This window comes from Atractosteus spatula, chromosome 19, assembly GCF_055471065.1.
Source record: "Atractosteus spatula isolate fAtrSpa1 chromosome 19, fAtrSpa1.hap1, whole genome shotgun sequence".
Taxonomy (NCBI): domain Eukaryota; kingdom Metazoa; phylum Chordata; class Actinopteri; order Semionotiformes; family Lepisosteidae; genus Atractosteus; species Atractosteus spatula.
Window position 1 is genome coordinate 3,006,048 of NC_142724.1, and position 12,911 is coordinate 3,018,958.

The 12,911-nt window shown below is 49.9% G+C and overlaps 1 protein-coding gene across 1 annotated transcript in view; it reads right to left on the reverse strand.

Moving 5' to 3' along the window:
• Positions 1-12,911, reverse strand: part of LOC148817867 (piezo-type mechanosensitive ion channel component 2) — a 39,480-nt gene that overhangs the window by 10,813 nt on the left and 15,756 nt on the right. Inside the window, exons 21-40 of the mRNA XM_088937825.1 lie at positions 12,634-12,797; positions 11,565-11,741; positions 10,588-10,734; positions 9,943-10,143; positions 9,618-9,822; positions 9,376-9,477; positions 9,062-9,227; positions 8,458-8,701; positions 7,979-8,075; positions 7,492-7,651; positions 6,177-6,266; positions 5,799-5,899; positions 4,952-5,020; positions 4,099-4,208; positions 3,152-3,272; positions 2,789-2,867; positions 2,235-2,394; positions 1,495-1,673; positions 809-982; positions 233-463 (exon numbers count right to left, since the gene is read on the reverse strand). Of these exons, the coding sequence (XP_088793951.1) occupies positions 233-463; positions 809-982; positions 1,495-1,673; positions 2,235-2,394; positions 2,789-2,867; positions 3,152-3,272; positions 4,099-4,208; positions 4,952-5,020; positions 5,799-5,899; positions 6,177-6,266; positions 7,492-7,651; positions 7,979-8,075; positions 8,458-8,701; positions 9,062-9,227; positions 9,376-9,477; positions 9,618-9,822; positions 9,943-10,143; positions 10,588-10,734; positions 11,565-11,741; positions 12,634-12,797 (2,977 nt within the window). The remainder of the gene's footprint in view (positions 1-232; positions 464-808; positions 983-1,494; positions 1,674-2,234; positions 2,395-2,788; positions 2,868-3,151; positions 3,273-4,098; positions 4,209-4,951; positions 5,021-5,798; positions 5,900-6,176; positions 6,267-7,491; positions 7,652-7,978; positions 8,076-8,457; positions 8,702-9,061; positions 9,228-9,375; positions 9,478-9,617; positions 9,823-9,942; positions 10,144-10,587; positions 10,735-11,564; positions 11,742-12,633; positions 12,798-12,911) is intronic.

Consider the following 12,911-nt stretch of genomic DNA (forward strand, 5'->3'; position numbering starts at 1 on the left):
GATGGAGAGGAATATCCATAATGCTCTGAAAGCATCGTTCCGTCTCAGGTTACTTCATCAAGCACAACTGCATGCAACAAGCAAAATATGCAAGAACAACTTAGTTTAGACGTCATTTTGCAGTGCGCGAGGTTTTGTGCAGGTTGTCCTTATTATTAGTATTATTCCGTTGCAAATTCTGAATAGGCAGGCAGAAAGACATGGTCCCGTGGCTGGACAGTTCTGCACTGACTTGTTGAGCAGCAGCTCGCTTGCGGTAAGAGTGCGCGTCTCCTGGGTGAGGGGCCTGGGCTCCTCTGGGTCCTCTGTCTCATCCAGGAGGTTCCTACTGTCCAGGGAAGCCCGGGAGGAGGTGAAGGGACGCTTCAACGTTTCATCCTCCTTGCACTCCTCTTCCTCTTGCCCTTCCCTCCTTTCGACTTCTTCTTCTCCTGCTTTCTCAGCGATGACGTTCACAGAGGAGCTGAAGCATACGAGAGTAAGGAAGGGGGAAACAAAGGGGTTGTGAGGGTGTGGAGACAGCGTCTCAATCCACAGGCAAGAAACGGAGGACAAGGGGAAGAGCTCCCAGGAATGGAACAAAGCAACAGGAGATGGAGAAAGAAAAGGGAGTGAGGATCAGAAGAGCAGGCAAGCAGGGTGAGCATGTCCAACAGCTGAACTGAAAGAGTGTGCAGCCTATGGGGCTGTAGACCACAGGCAGCTCTTCACCTGACTGCTGCTCCTCCAGAATCCAGGCTCCTCCTGTGGTCTCGAAGCCGGGGTCCGACAGTCAGTCTTGTGAGTAAAAAGGGGAGAAAAGGCTCACCTGTCTGCAGGACTGTCGTCATCGATCGAAGGGAGGTCGATGTTGGCGGTTCTGAGGAGTCTCCTGCGGAGCTGGTCCCCAGTAGATGTGGGGGGCTGGGAGGCAGGCAGCTCTTCGTCCAGATCCTCCTGCGTGGGCTGGCGCGAGCCCAGCATGGTCTCGTCCGTCAGGCAGCTGGGAAATGACACAGCGTCAAGCTGAGGCAGTACCCGAGGGCCTGTAGCACGGATCCCAGGACCTGTTTCTTGCTCAGGTCTCAGCTTCTAAAACATCACAGTTTTCTTGGGGGACTAACAGAACATAATGAGTAATAAAGGAAGAACACAGCAAAGGAATATTAACTATTAATTTGTTGAATCCTGTTCCAACAACATTTGAAAATGGCATGAAGATGGTGGAAGGTACTGAAAGCTTATTCAAACGGATTACAGAGTGTCATTATATGAAATGAACTGTCTCCAGGAAAATCATCAAATTAATGTTACATGCAGGGTATTGTAAACAGTACATCAGAATGACACAGCCAAGTTAACAAAGAGTGACAAGTTAACCAAAACACAAACCACAAGAATTATCAATGCTTGAAATGCAAATTAGATTACACGATTTAGGGAATTGTGTTTTTCTGGGGGAGGGGGGGTGTTATAGGATGAAGACGGAGATGATGAAGATGAAGACATGACAACCTGGAGAAGCTGCTGTTCCAGGAGAGCTTGGAGTCCGAGCTGCGCAGCTGGGCGTAGCCACGGGGCATGGCGGCCAGGGGGTTCTCCTTGCCCTGACCCCCCAGAGATGCCAGGGTGGACTGCCTGGACAGTCGGCTCTGGTAAAACCGCTTTATCGTGCCTTGGGACGCCTCCTTTCCCTGGCAGGGAAAGACCAGAAAGGGCTAGAGCACGAGGACTCAACACAGAGCAGCCTGTACCTGCATCGCTGACGCATTCCTTCCTATCACTTCCAGCTACTCCAACGACTAAGCTGCCACTAACCACTATTACACATGGGTCCAGAACGGAAATATTCTAGGTGCAAACAAGGCTACATATTAAGGTATTTCACAACACATACTATAGTAATGAGGATATTCATCAGAGGAGATACCAGTATGCACTCAAGGGCAGGAGAGTAGTTGGGTTCGACAAAATAATAGAGGGGAGCCCAGAGGCAATTGTGTAATCCCCACGATTAATTGACAGTTTTGGTAGTTCCTTTGCTGTCAGGCAAGGGAGACGTGTTCTTTCACTCTTTCTGGGGGTGGAGAGGAGGGTAAGGGACATTTTGGAGGAGGCCAGAGAGAAGATTATCCTGTCACCCTTCCCCACCCCTTGGCACTGCCGATGCTATTGAACTGCACTGTTATTGACAGGATCGTTGCGTGAATGAAGTCATGACTTGATCACAGGCGGTTGTAAATATATCACCACACCTTCTTCAGCTCCTGGCTCAGCAGGGCTCTCTCAAAGCGCAGCACCTTGGAGATGTCCAGGTTGTCCTTGCAGAGGGAGTTGAGCCCATCAGCGAGGTCCTCGATGAGGGCAGAAATGAAGACCCAGGCGAACCTGACTGAGTCGATGAAACGCGTAAACCTGCTGTCTGCGAGGAGAAATCAGGGAGAAATCGGGCACTGAATCACAGGATAAGAACTGTATTAATTTTAAGAACAAAACAAGCCTTTTTTGTAGGTTTAGGATTTTCAGGTGAACTGACAGCTCTCTCCCCATTCCGGAAAAACAGGAAGGAAACTGAGATTTCATAAATCTACAAAGTCTACAAAGGAGCATGCAATGTTTCACAGAAAATGTCGTTTTTATTCTTGTGAATCCCAGCAATTATTTACAATGAATATCGTTTTTTGTTTGTTGATGTCAGTCACATAACCATGTGCCATCTTCATAAAAGATAAAATGCTGAAATAAATCCTGCACCAGAAAGGACCAAGGAAATGTCTGATTAGTGTTTATTCAAAGGTATAACCACCACCTACCCTTCTCTCCACCTGTCTCTTCCTCTGTGCTGTCCAGGTCCAGTTCGTCCTCAGTGGACTCTGTCCTGTCGATGCCTGGGGAGTTATGTAGAGAAGGAAAATGGTTCTGGTACAGGGAGCAGTGACGAATACACCAAGGCACGTACAGTACAGTGCACTGAGATCTACACAGATGAAGAGAGCCACATGGGGAGATAAATGCTAAATGTCTCACTCAGTGAACAGTGGCTACTTACAGTGTTCAGACCTGACCAAACACAAAAGAGATTCACAGCTCCTTGACACACCTGAGACCCTCACCAATCACTTGACAGGGAGTCCAACATCTGGCCCATCAGAACACACAGATGCCCTCTTACCCTGCTGTCTGTGCAGCTCCTGCCTGGCTCTCTTCCTCTCCTCCCTCCTCAGCATGGACTCCTCTTTCTCACGCCCCTTCAGGGCAGCCTTCGAGCTGGTCACCCAGGCCTCATACGCCAGCTGCAGAAGGCAAGGTCACAGATCCAGGCTGGCCTGTCAGCTGAACTACGCTGGCATTTATACCAATGGAAATACAGTTTGATTCCTTGCGGTTTCCCTGCAAAGCAATGGGCCCGGAGGATTGCAATACAGAAACCCCTAATGCTGTTCCACCCCAGCTGTACCTACTGCCCGCTGTACAGATCCCACTGCAGGAGTCCAGCGACATGGTTATCTTACTGCCTGTGAGCGAGCAAGCAGTGCTGCAGCAGGAAATTTTGGTCTTACTAAGTCCGGATTCCAGAAACACGTAACAACTACGTGTCGTTAATACGAGATTCAAATTCAAAACAAGTCGTTCCCATAAATCCGCCTTTCCCTCTTCGTCTGTGCTGTTCACTACTGCTGTTGGACTCATGATAAAATGCCTGGAACTCTTCAGTTAGCGATGAGCTCCTAGTTCCATTAATAAAGGTTTTGTTAAAGAGTTTAAAAGAAATCATGACACCTGGTCACCGTGCGCAAGACTGTGGGAGATGTTCATAGAGTGTTTACCACTATGCTGAGTTTTTTCTTAGTAAGTAAAAAATACAAAAAACATATATAAAGGGTCTCATACAACCTTCAGTCTCCTACCATGAGAGCTCCCTCAGGCAGTTTAAAATGTGTCTGTCTGAAACAATAAGGGTGGTCATGAGTGCTGAAATGTTTGTCCTTACTTACCCTCTGGAATAAAAGAGACAAAATGAATATGCCTATTGTGTGTGGAGACATCCATATATTCACTTGAGACCAGTGCAAGGGATGCATAAGTGGTTGCCAGCTCTTCTGCTCATCTCTTCCTCACCTGAAAAGCTGTTTTCTTCTTTGCAGGGGCTTCCTCCTCCTTCTCCTCCAGCTCTTCCTCTTCCTCCTCGCTGTCAGACTCGAACAGGTAGTAGCTGCCGCTGCGCACCACTGTGGACCGCACGCACACACAGAAACAGCATCAGCCCACAGCCCGGTCCAGCAACACGGGCGGGCATCACTGCTCTCATGCACGTGAAGGCATTGTCATTCAGAATGAGACAGCCCTTAGAAAATCAGGCACATTAACCCTGGACACACCTAGTCAAAATAAAAAGAGGTAATGCACAAGCTTCACATTCTGGAAATTAGATGATGCACAAAATCAATCAGGTCAATATTTTAAAAGAACCATCTGTTATCATAATAAGTTATCTAATTTAGCTAAACTTGCTTTTACCCGATTAGACACTAAAAACACAGTTCAGTAGTTTCAGTGTAATAAAGACAGCAGAACTCTTTCTCTGCTTGTTCATGTTCGAAAGCCTTTCAACCTTTCAAGCAGCAACCAATTATACAGCGCCTTTCATGCCAAGATGCTTCTCATCCAGTCTGTGTTTTTTTTTTCTTCAAAACGGATGCAGGTATTAGAAGCCTTTCAGAAAAAAGCACACAAGGCTCTTCCAGCCTTCCAGCACACACACAAGAAAATGAAGTAAACATTCAGCAACGTCTGACGCTCAGAGTTGGGATCCTGCAGTCGTTACTAAGAGAGGGGTCCAAGTGAGGCCAGGGTCATGCAAGCGCCACCAGGCCGAGCGCAGAATCCGTCCACGTATTGGTGCTTGGCAACCGGCACAGCAGCAAGCAGCCAGGCAGCGGGCGAGGTGCGAAGAGCACAACACAGAACTTACTGGACGTGTGAGTCACCCACGGCTGCCACCATTTCTTTCTATCACTTTTGTCCCCCTTTTCACTCCCACCTGCAAAATATGTCCTTTACTGCAAAAGAAGAGGCTGGATAGTTTGTCGAATGCACTGGGTGCCCATGGGACAGGCCGTGATTGCTACACCCCTCAGTGTTTGGCCCAGTCAAAACAGCTTGCCCAGCATGGGTCAGTCTCTGCCTGACTACAGTTCAGGGTGTTGCAATGACCTCTCACTTCCCCTGTCGCTAAGTCAATCGAATATATTTCACAGAAAGCGTTCAGGAGTCTGCTCTTAGCCAAGGATCAGGAAGTGTGCCAGTGCCCGAAAACCACGTCACTGACAAACTGGGTATCTAAACCCAGTGGTGGCACATTTTCCTGCGATTATAGTGCATGCAGGCTGAGTGGGAAAGGTTTCATTTGGTTCCCAAGAGCTGTGGCGGGTCTGTATATCCTCACAGTGAATAAGCCAGGTTTCAGAGCTTTGCGAGGGGTGCGAAACCATGGGGACACCTGGAAGACAGACTCAGGAAACTCTTACCTGGCCAGGTCTGTCTCTCACCACAGGCCAGGGGCACACAGCTCTGGTCTCCAGGCCTCTACCCTGAGCTCCTAATTTCTCACCGAACTAAGTATTTGTTTTAAATTCTCCAGCTTTACCATTTTCTCAAGATGCAAGAGGAAGGTGGTTTAGAGACACAGTGGCCTGCTCTTGAAGACCAGAGGCTTGCACCCCTGCCCTGGGTCATGGTAGACGTGACTCATACCTTTCAGTGTTTCCCCAAACAGATTCTCCACGGCTTTTTAACAAGAAACCCAAAGAGGAGGATACCCTGAGAGTCCCGATCCTCTTCCACGTCCGCATCCCCCTGCACGGCTGGTGCTCCCTCTCCCCCCTCGAACCTCCTCTGCTTGGATTTAATCTTTTCCATCCTGGGGGGAAGGAGGAGAATCGGGGAGAGAAAGCTGTCAGGGCATCGCGCAGCATCATGCTGCTTCCAAACTGGGTGCAGCACTGGAGAAGAGCATGACAGAACAGCAGAAACACAGCCTGCTCTGTCTCCTTCAGCCTTCGAGCACGCGCACACACACACACACACACACACACACACACACACACAGTACAAAGCACTTCAGTGCACCAGAAATGATCATTTTGGTTTGCGGACCCAGCAGGCAGCCCCTCAGTGAGCAGGAAGGACTTTCTTACTGTTTCTTCAGCATCTCAACAGATTTCTTCTCCTGCTCCAGTCGTGCCGCAACCTGCTTCTTCACTTTGGCCTCGAACAGCTCTGCGCCCCTGTCGGGGGTGAGAGGGACACCACTGAACCACTGAGGGTCTCATCGAAGGCTTGAGCCAGCCCAGTTTGTGCCATTGATTAACCCTGGGATTCCCCATTGCTGATACTGTATGCCACAACCATAGAATAACCATCTTGTTACAAACTGCTGCGTCTCTACGGCTGCTGTGTCACATCCGTACGACTGAAGGTGTGTGCTTTTTATCTCAAAGGATAAAGGATCTGATGAGATCAGGCGGAGGGCGTCAGGTGGTAATTTTGCTGTCAAGAAAGCAGGCCCCTTAGAAATAGGTGGACTGCCGCAGTTCTAAGGGAAACATTGAAAGTTATGAACCACATCTACCATGACCTAGGGCAGGGTGCAACCCTCCAGTCTTCAAGAGCAGCCACAGCATGATGTGCAATGGAACAGAAGTTATGTTTAGGCTTCCCAGTTAGTGTTATTGGTGTTCTATGTAGCAGTGTTACTAGTGTTACGGGTGTTCTGTGAAGTAGTGTTACTAGTGTTACGAGTGTTCTGTGTAGTAGTGTTACCAGTGTTACGGGTGTTCTGTGTAGTAGTGTTACTAGTGTTACGAGTGTTCTGTGTAGTAGTGTTACCAGTGTCACGGGTGTTCTGTGTAGTAGTGTTACTAGTGTTACGAGTGTTCTGTGTAGTAGTGTTACTAGTGTTACGAGTGTTCTGTGTAGTAGTGTTACTAGTGTTACGGGTGTTCTGTGTAGTAGTGTTACTAGTGTTACGGGTGTTCTGTGTAGCAGTGTTACTAGTGTTACGGGTGGTCTGCACTGGCAGTCTGGATATGATGCACTGTAAGTGACGCCCAGCACATGAAACACATGAGGATGACATTCCTGTCCATGCTTTATCAGTGCCTTGCCCCATCTCGAATACACAGCCCTTTGAGTCACAATGGCAGAGCTCCAGCTGCAGTCACAATGATGAATTGAGCCTAATCTATGCCACAGGCTGGTGCACTACGGGCCCTATCGGTCCCCAATGGTGCTTCTAATGGAGTGAACTGATCGAGTGCTGTTGTGGTTTCCCACAGACTGGCAGGGTGAAACATTGTTTTGCTAACCGCGTTTGATTGCAGCATGCAGTAACCAGGCCAAGAAATAAAGGAAAGGTTGTAAAATCAGACCAATGGGTTTTCATTCCTGTTACTACTGCGATCCCACAAGGCTGCATGGTTTCCTTCACGACAGTGTGTGCTAGAGGCTCACCTGGAGGCCAGGATCTTTGAGGCACAAAGGTCTGACACCACATACAGGAAGTAGTAGCTGAGGAAGACTCTGCGCTGCGCTAGGAGAAAGATGAAGCAGATGGCATCCCACACAATCCCCGCCTCAGTTTTAGGCAGCTCACACTCATCATTGGGGGGAGCTGGTAAGAAGCAGAAACACTGTCAGATGGGGGACAGACTGCTGGCGCAGCGCACTACCAGAACAGAGCTGAACTTTCCAGTCCCAGTCCCTCCCCTCTACTTTCTCTCCTATTCTCCATAATTGCTCTGATCACGCCAAACGCCTGTGATGTTATCAAAATGCAACAGTGGAAAATGAAAAATGCAAGGCAAGAAACACATACAAAAACACAATTTGGCATGGAGGAAAATAAAACTGTATGTAGCCTAGATGAAAAGAGTTCTGAAACCTTCATGTAGATGATGCACGGCTATAATGAGATTTTTAAGACTTCTTGAGCACTCACGGACGTTGTAGCCTTTTATGGTGCAGAACATGCTGAATGTTTGTATGAACCAGCAGCCATTCTTCAACAGGCTGTCCAGGTAAGCACAGGATCCCAGCTGTGAGCACACACACACCAAGCAAAAACACAGGGGGTTACGGTTCGACACTGCACAAGGAAACGGAAAAGGATCATGAAAACACAATCAAGATAAAATGAAAAGTACCAAATAAAGAATCAATTAAGAAAGGCTTACTTGAAAAATAAAAGGTCTCAAGCATTGATTTAAAGTCAGAGCAGGACAAAAAACAACTTTTGCTGCTCCTTTGGTGCTACGTGTTCACGGGATTGCTCATGTGACCCGAAATAACTCGGACAGCTGTGTTAATGGGAGACCTGCTTGCACCCCTGAATAAGTCACTTGTCCACACAGTCCCAGCTCTGGTCACTGGCCCCTTGGCCTCTGTAGGGAAAGGAAGAGGGGCAGGAAGCTCACTTACAGAGAGCAGGTTCTTGGTGGCGATGACCAGGCAGGTGTAGCCGATGAGCCAGTCCCACAACCTCAGGATGTGCCGGACCGGCTGGAGTAGCAGGCTGCCGCCGAACAGCATGAAGTAGAAGCAGGCCATGAGGTAGCCCAGGCAGAAGATGTTGATGCGTGTGGTACCTGTGATGAAGATCAGGCACAGCACCAGCCAGAAGAAGTAGCTGAACACGAACACCTTTACCATATCCAGATACGACCTAGGAGAACCAAAGGCACATCAAAGACACAGGACCTGCTGCGTGACACAGGGAGTCTTAAGCCACACCATGTTAAAATAAGCACCTACTTTTTTAAAATAGTTGAAAAGTCTTGTTTTTACACGTAACCGTAATCACTGTGCCACACGTTTTCATGATCTCTTCATATCTGATTGCGCAGGATGCAGATGGCACATTAATGCAAAAAGCATTGTTATCATTCAGCCTGCTCAGTTTTGTGCAAGTTGTTTTATCACAGCAGCTGTCTGACCAAGGGCGCTCCATTTAAAGAGACAGGGCACTCAATGTGCTATGATGTGCCAATGAGAAGCCAGCCCCTGGAAATGTGGCCACACTGACCTGCAGTGCAGGAAGTTGCTGACGGGGGTGTACTGGCTGAGAGCTCGAGGATCCAGGCTGCAGCTGATCTCCACATTGTCACCCGCCAGGAGACGGGTGGCCGCCATGTTCTCGTCCTCAAACACCTGCCACTGCAGGGAGGAGCAGAGCAGGAGCACGTGGTCATCTGGGGAGAGACAGACGTAAGCGCAGGAGAAGAGCCGCGGGGTCACAGACACACTCGCTGCTCGTGAGGCTCACGAGGACACCAGCATTCGCAGAGGCCTGCACGGCTGGGAGGGCAGCCCGGCCGAACGAGGGAAGGACGGACTCACAGATGATGAAGACGGGATTGGGCCGCATGGCGAAATCCGGCAGGTAGAGCCACTTGATGAGGTTGGAGCTTAAAGGATGTCTGGAGGTCCTCCAGGGGTAATCTTACAAGGGGAGGGAAAAAACAGAACGAGGGTATAACCAAGAATAAGAGTGGGGAAGTGAGAGGAAAGGGGAAAATGCACATCATACATCTGTAACGTCCACCAAACGTGCCCCATGCCTAACTCCTCTGAATTCCTACCGTAACACAGTGCCGGCGGGATTCCGATACACAGAAGATACTGAAAGACCATGAGGCCGGCAGTGAAGCAGCAGTACTTGGGCCACACCTCTCCGATGGCTTTTCTCCGTCGCCGGGACAGGACCGCGATCAAGGCGACGGAGTGCAGCAGGGCGTAGGAATCCATCCGCTGGCCGATCAGGTTCACGGCCACCGCCAAGCACACCTGGCGGGGGACGGCAGACATCAGCGGCCGGCCGAGAAGCTCACCCCCCCCCCCGGCACGGCACACGGAACACGCCAAGCCGCATCACACGGGTCTACAGCAGCTCTTAGGGGCTCTCACCTCCAGGCCGAACTTGTAGAAGAAGTAGTTCACCAAGTACTTGATGAATGGAAGCAAGCCCTGGTCGAGGTGTTGCCGGGTGATGCCGCTGAACAGCGTGCCACTGACGGGTGCCTGCAGGCCATTCCGCAGCCGGTAGTACCGCTGGTGCCGATGGACCGTCACCTCAAACGCCAGCAGCGCCAGCACAGCAAGGTGGTTCTGCCAGGAAAAAGAGATGAATGAGAGGGCCACTCGGGGGACTCTCGCTGTGGACGGGGGCCCGCCGTTTCCAGAACGTTAACGCAGGTTTTAATAGTGCTTCTACAAATTGCGACTTCAGAACATTCATGGGATTGAACATTTTTATCATCTGTGCACTCCAAGTGTGTTGTGGGCGTCTCTCCCTTGAACAATGAAAAAACGGTCGGGATCGGTCTCCACACCTCTCTTTCCCCTTGGGAATTCCACCCATCCCAGCCCAATGAACTCCACTAACTGAAGGTTGTGAACCAAGAACTCACTAATGAGGTAATTCCTCTGAAACAAGAAGCTTAGGGTTGCTGTTCTCATGGCCTGTCACTTTCTAGCTATGGGTCCAGACCTGGGAACAAGAGATTATCAGCTAAAACCGAGTGTGAGTTCGGAACAGAGTCCTTGCCGTACCCTGAGACATGGTAAGATGCTGTCCCCACACTTCCTGAGGGCACCACACCACAGCGCTGGGTCTACTGGCTCCACGTACAGCACAGACGTCCTCAGCAGCTCCTCCAGATTCCCACGGGCCACAGTCTGATTCGCAGACACCAGCCGCTGATAAAGAAAACAAGAATAACATTATACTGCACTGAGCTCTTGTGTAATTCAAACATCTGTAAAAGGTTTTTGAAAGTCATCCGGTAGTGAGCACCAATTTTTTCCCTACTGTATGTTTAAATATACAGGTAAAAACAGATGGGTTATTTGAGGCTTGTGTTCTGCAAAAAAAAAAAACAGCCTTGAAGTCACCGAGAGAAAGCTGTGCACCTGGAGGGTTTTTGGACAATCATCACCATTAAAGGATAAGCCATTAAATTTGCAGTAAAGTGCATTGTGAAGGTTTTTCACATATTTAGGTCGCATCTAGGACCAAGGTATGGGTCACCAGGAATGACAAATACCTGATTTTTTTAAATCCTGAAATCCCATAAATATACCCTAAGGACCAACATTAAACGGTGCAGTGCCTGTGTCATGCTATCTGACGCGGCTGGTGCAGGTCATTCGAATGTCACCAGTAATGTTGCTAGCACGACTTTCCAACGGACAACTCAAGGCAGATGGAGAAGGGAGCCCAGAGATTTTCTGGAGGAGCACAGTGGCATCTTACCGGCAGAAAGTGAGACTCTCCAGGGAGGAACAGAGCTGAAGGATCAAGACCAGACTGACTGATGGGACAAGATGTGTCTTGCTCTTAGGTTTCAGATAAAATAAAGGGGATTACGCCAGGTCAAACCTTGGCTAAGAGAATAAACACACTGCCCATCTTGCTGCAGGACTGCGTGGTGCAAAGTAACACTGGGAGCTCTACTGAGAGACGGCGGCGCTGTAGGGAAGGCAGTTCGGAGGGCCGGCCGGCGGGCGAGCGGGCGGGCGGGACTCACGGCCGTGCAGTTGGAGGAGTACTCGAGCGGCTTGATGAACTTGAGCTGGTACATCATCTTGCAGACGACCATGGCGCTGGCCCAGACGGCAGACACACCGGAGGCCAGAGGGCGGAGCCGCCTGAAGGGGAGGGCGAAGGTCCACAGCACCAGAAACAGGAAATTCATCAGAGAGACCTGGGGACGCAGGCGCAGTGATGGACAGCTTTACCGAGCCTCGGAGGGCATAGACAGTGCAGCAGATATCACGCTTCCACGCTTCCTTAATAGCTATTGGCTATTAAGAGAACATTTCTAACTCTGCAGTTGTGGTTAGACTCCACTCTTCTGGTTTGCCAAAATTAGCAGAAGTCTATACATATATAAAAAAAAATTTACAATAAGAAATAATATAATATATTGTACAAAATATGGCAGCCTTACACTGCCTGCATGGAAAGACCTGCTCTGAGATGCATTGACTCTGATATACAGTAGACCAGAGGTAAAAATAAGCAAGGGCAGCTCTTAGAGTCGTTTGCCTCTTTTTTTGTGCTATGCTATCCTTTCATGTTTTTGCACTGTGATATTTGTGCTTTCGTTACCTGTGGAGCAAAAAAGGAAGATACGGTAAAAACAATATCTGAAAAACACAGAGTGCATAACTGCGGGAAAAACAAGACAGTTATAAGAGGGACTTTATATTTGCAATGAACTGCTTGTTTTTTTTAATAACTCCCAAACTGAGACGGGAGAGCTGTTAATCCGCTTGACTGCTGTGCCACGCAGGGAGAGTGCGGATCTGAGCGCCCTCTCCTTCGACACGCCCAGCTGTCGCAGCCGCCAGTCATTTGGCAGGCCAGCCGCAGCTGGAACGCCTCACTGACGGCGCTGCCTGGTCACGCAGCGCCGCTCGATCCCAAGGGCTGGGGTGGCAGGACAGTCCAAGCACAAATCGGCCAGTCCAAGCCCACGCAACCTCAGCAGGCACTTCGGAACAAGGCACCCCAGGCCCAGGCTAACAACAACCGCACACGCGGATGTTTAGGCTGGGTCCGAACGGGAACGAGCCCGCTCCGCCGGGTCTGACCTCCTGCAGCGCGACCCAGATGATGCCGGAGGAGACGATCTTGAGGCAGTGCAGCTCCAGCAGCCTCCAGAGCAGCTCCTGGGCCCTCTGCAGCCCCTCCAGCCCCTGCAGCGCCAGCAGCCCCGCCCGGTCCACAATCAGGCCCCACTGGCTCAGCCGCCCCCCTGCAGGAGAGACGTGCAGGAGCAGACACAGGGCCGGGCGTTAGAGCCGCCGGCCCGGTGAAAGAGTGACATGGCTGGGGAGATTGTAAGCTGCCGACAAGATTCGATATATTT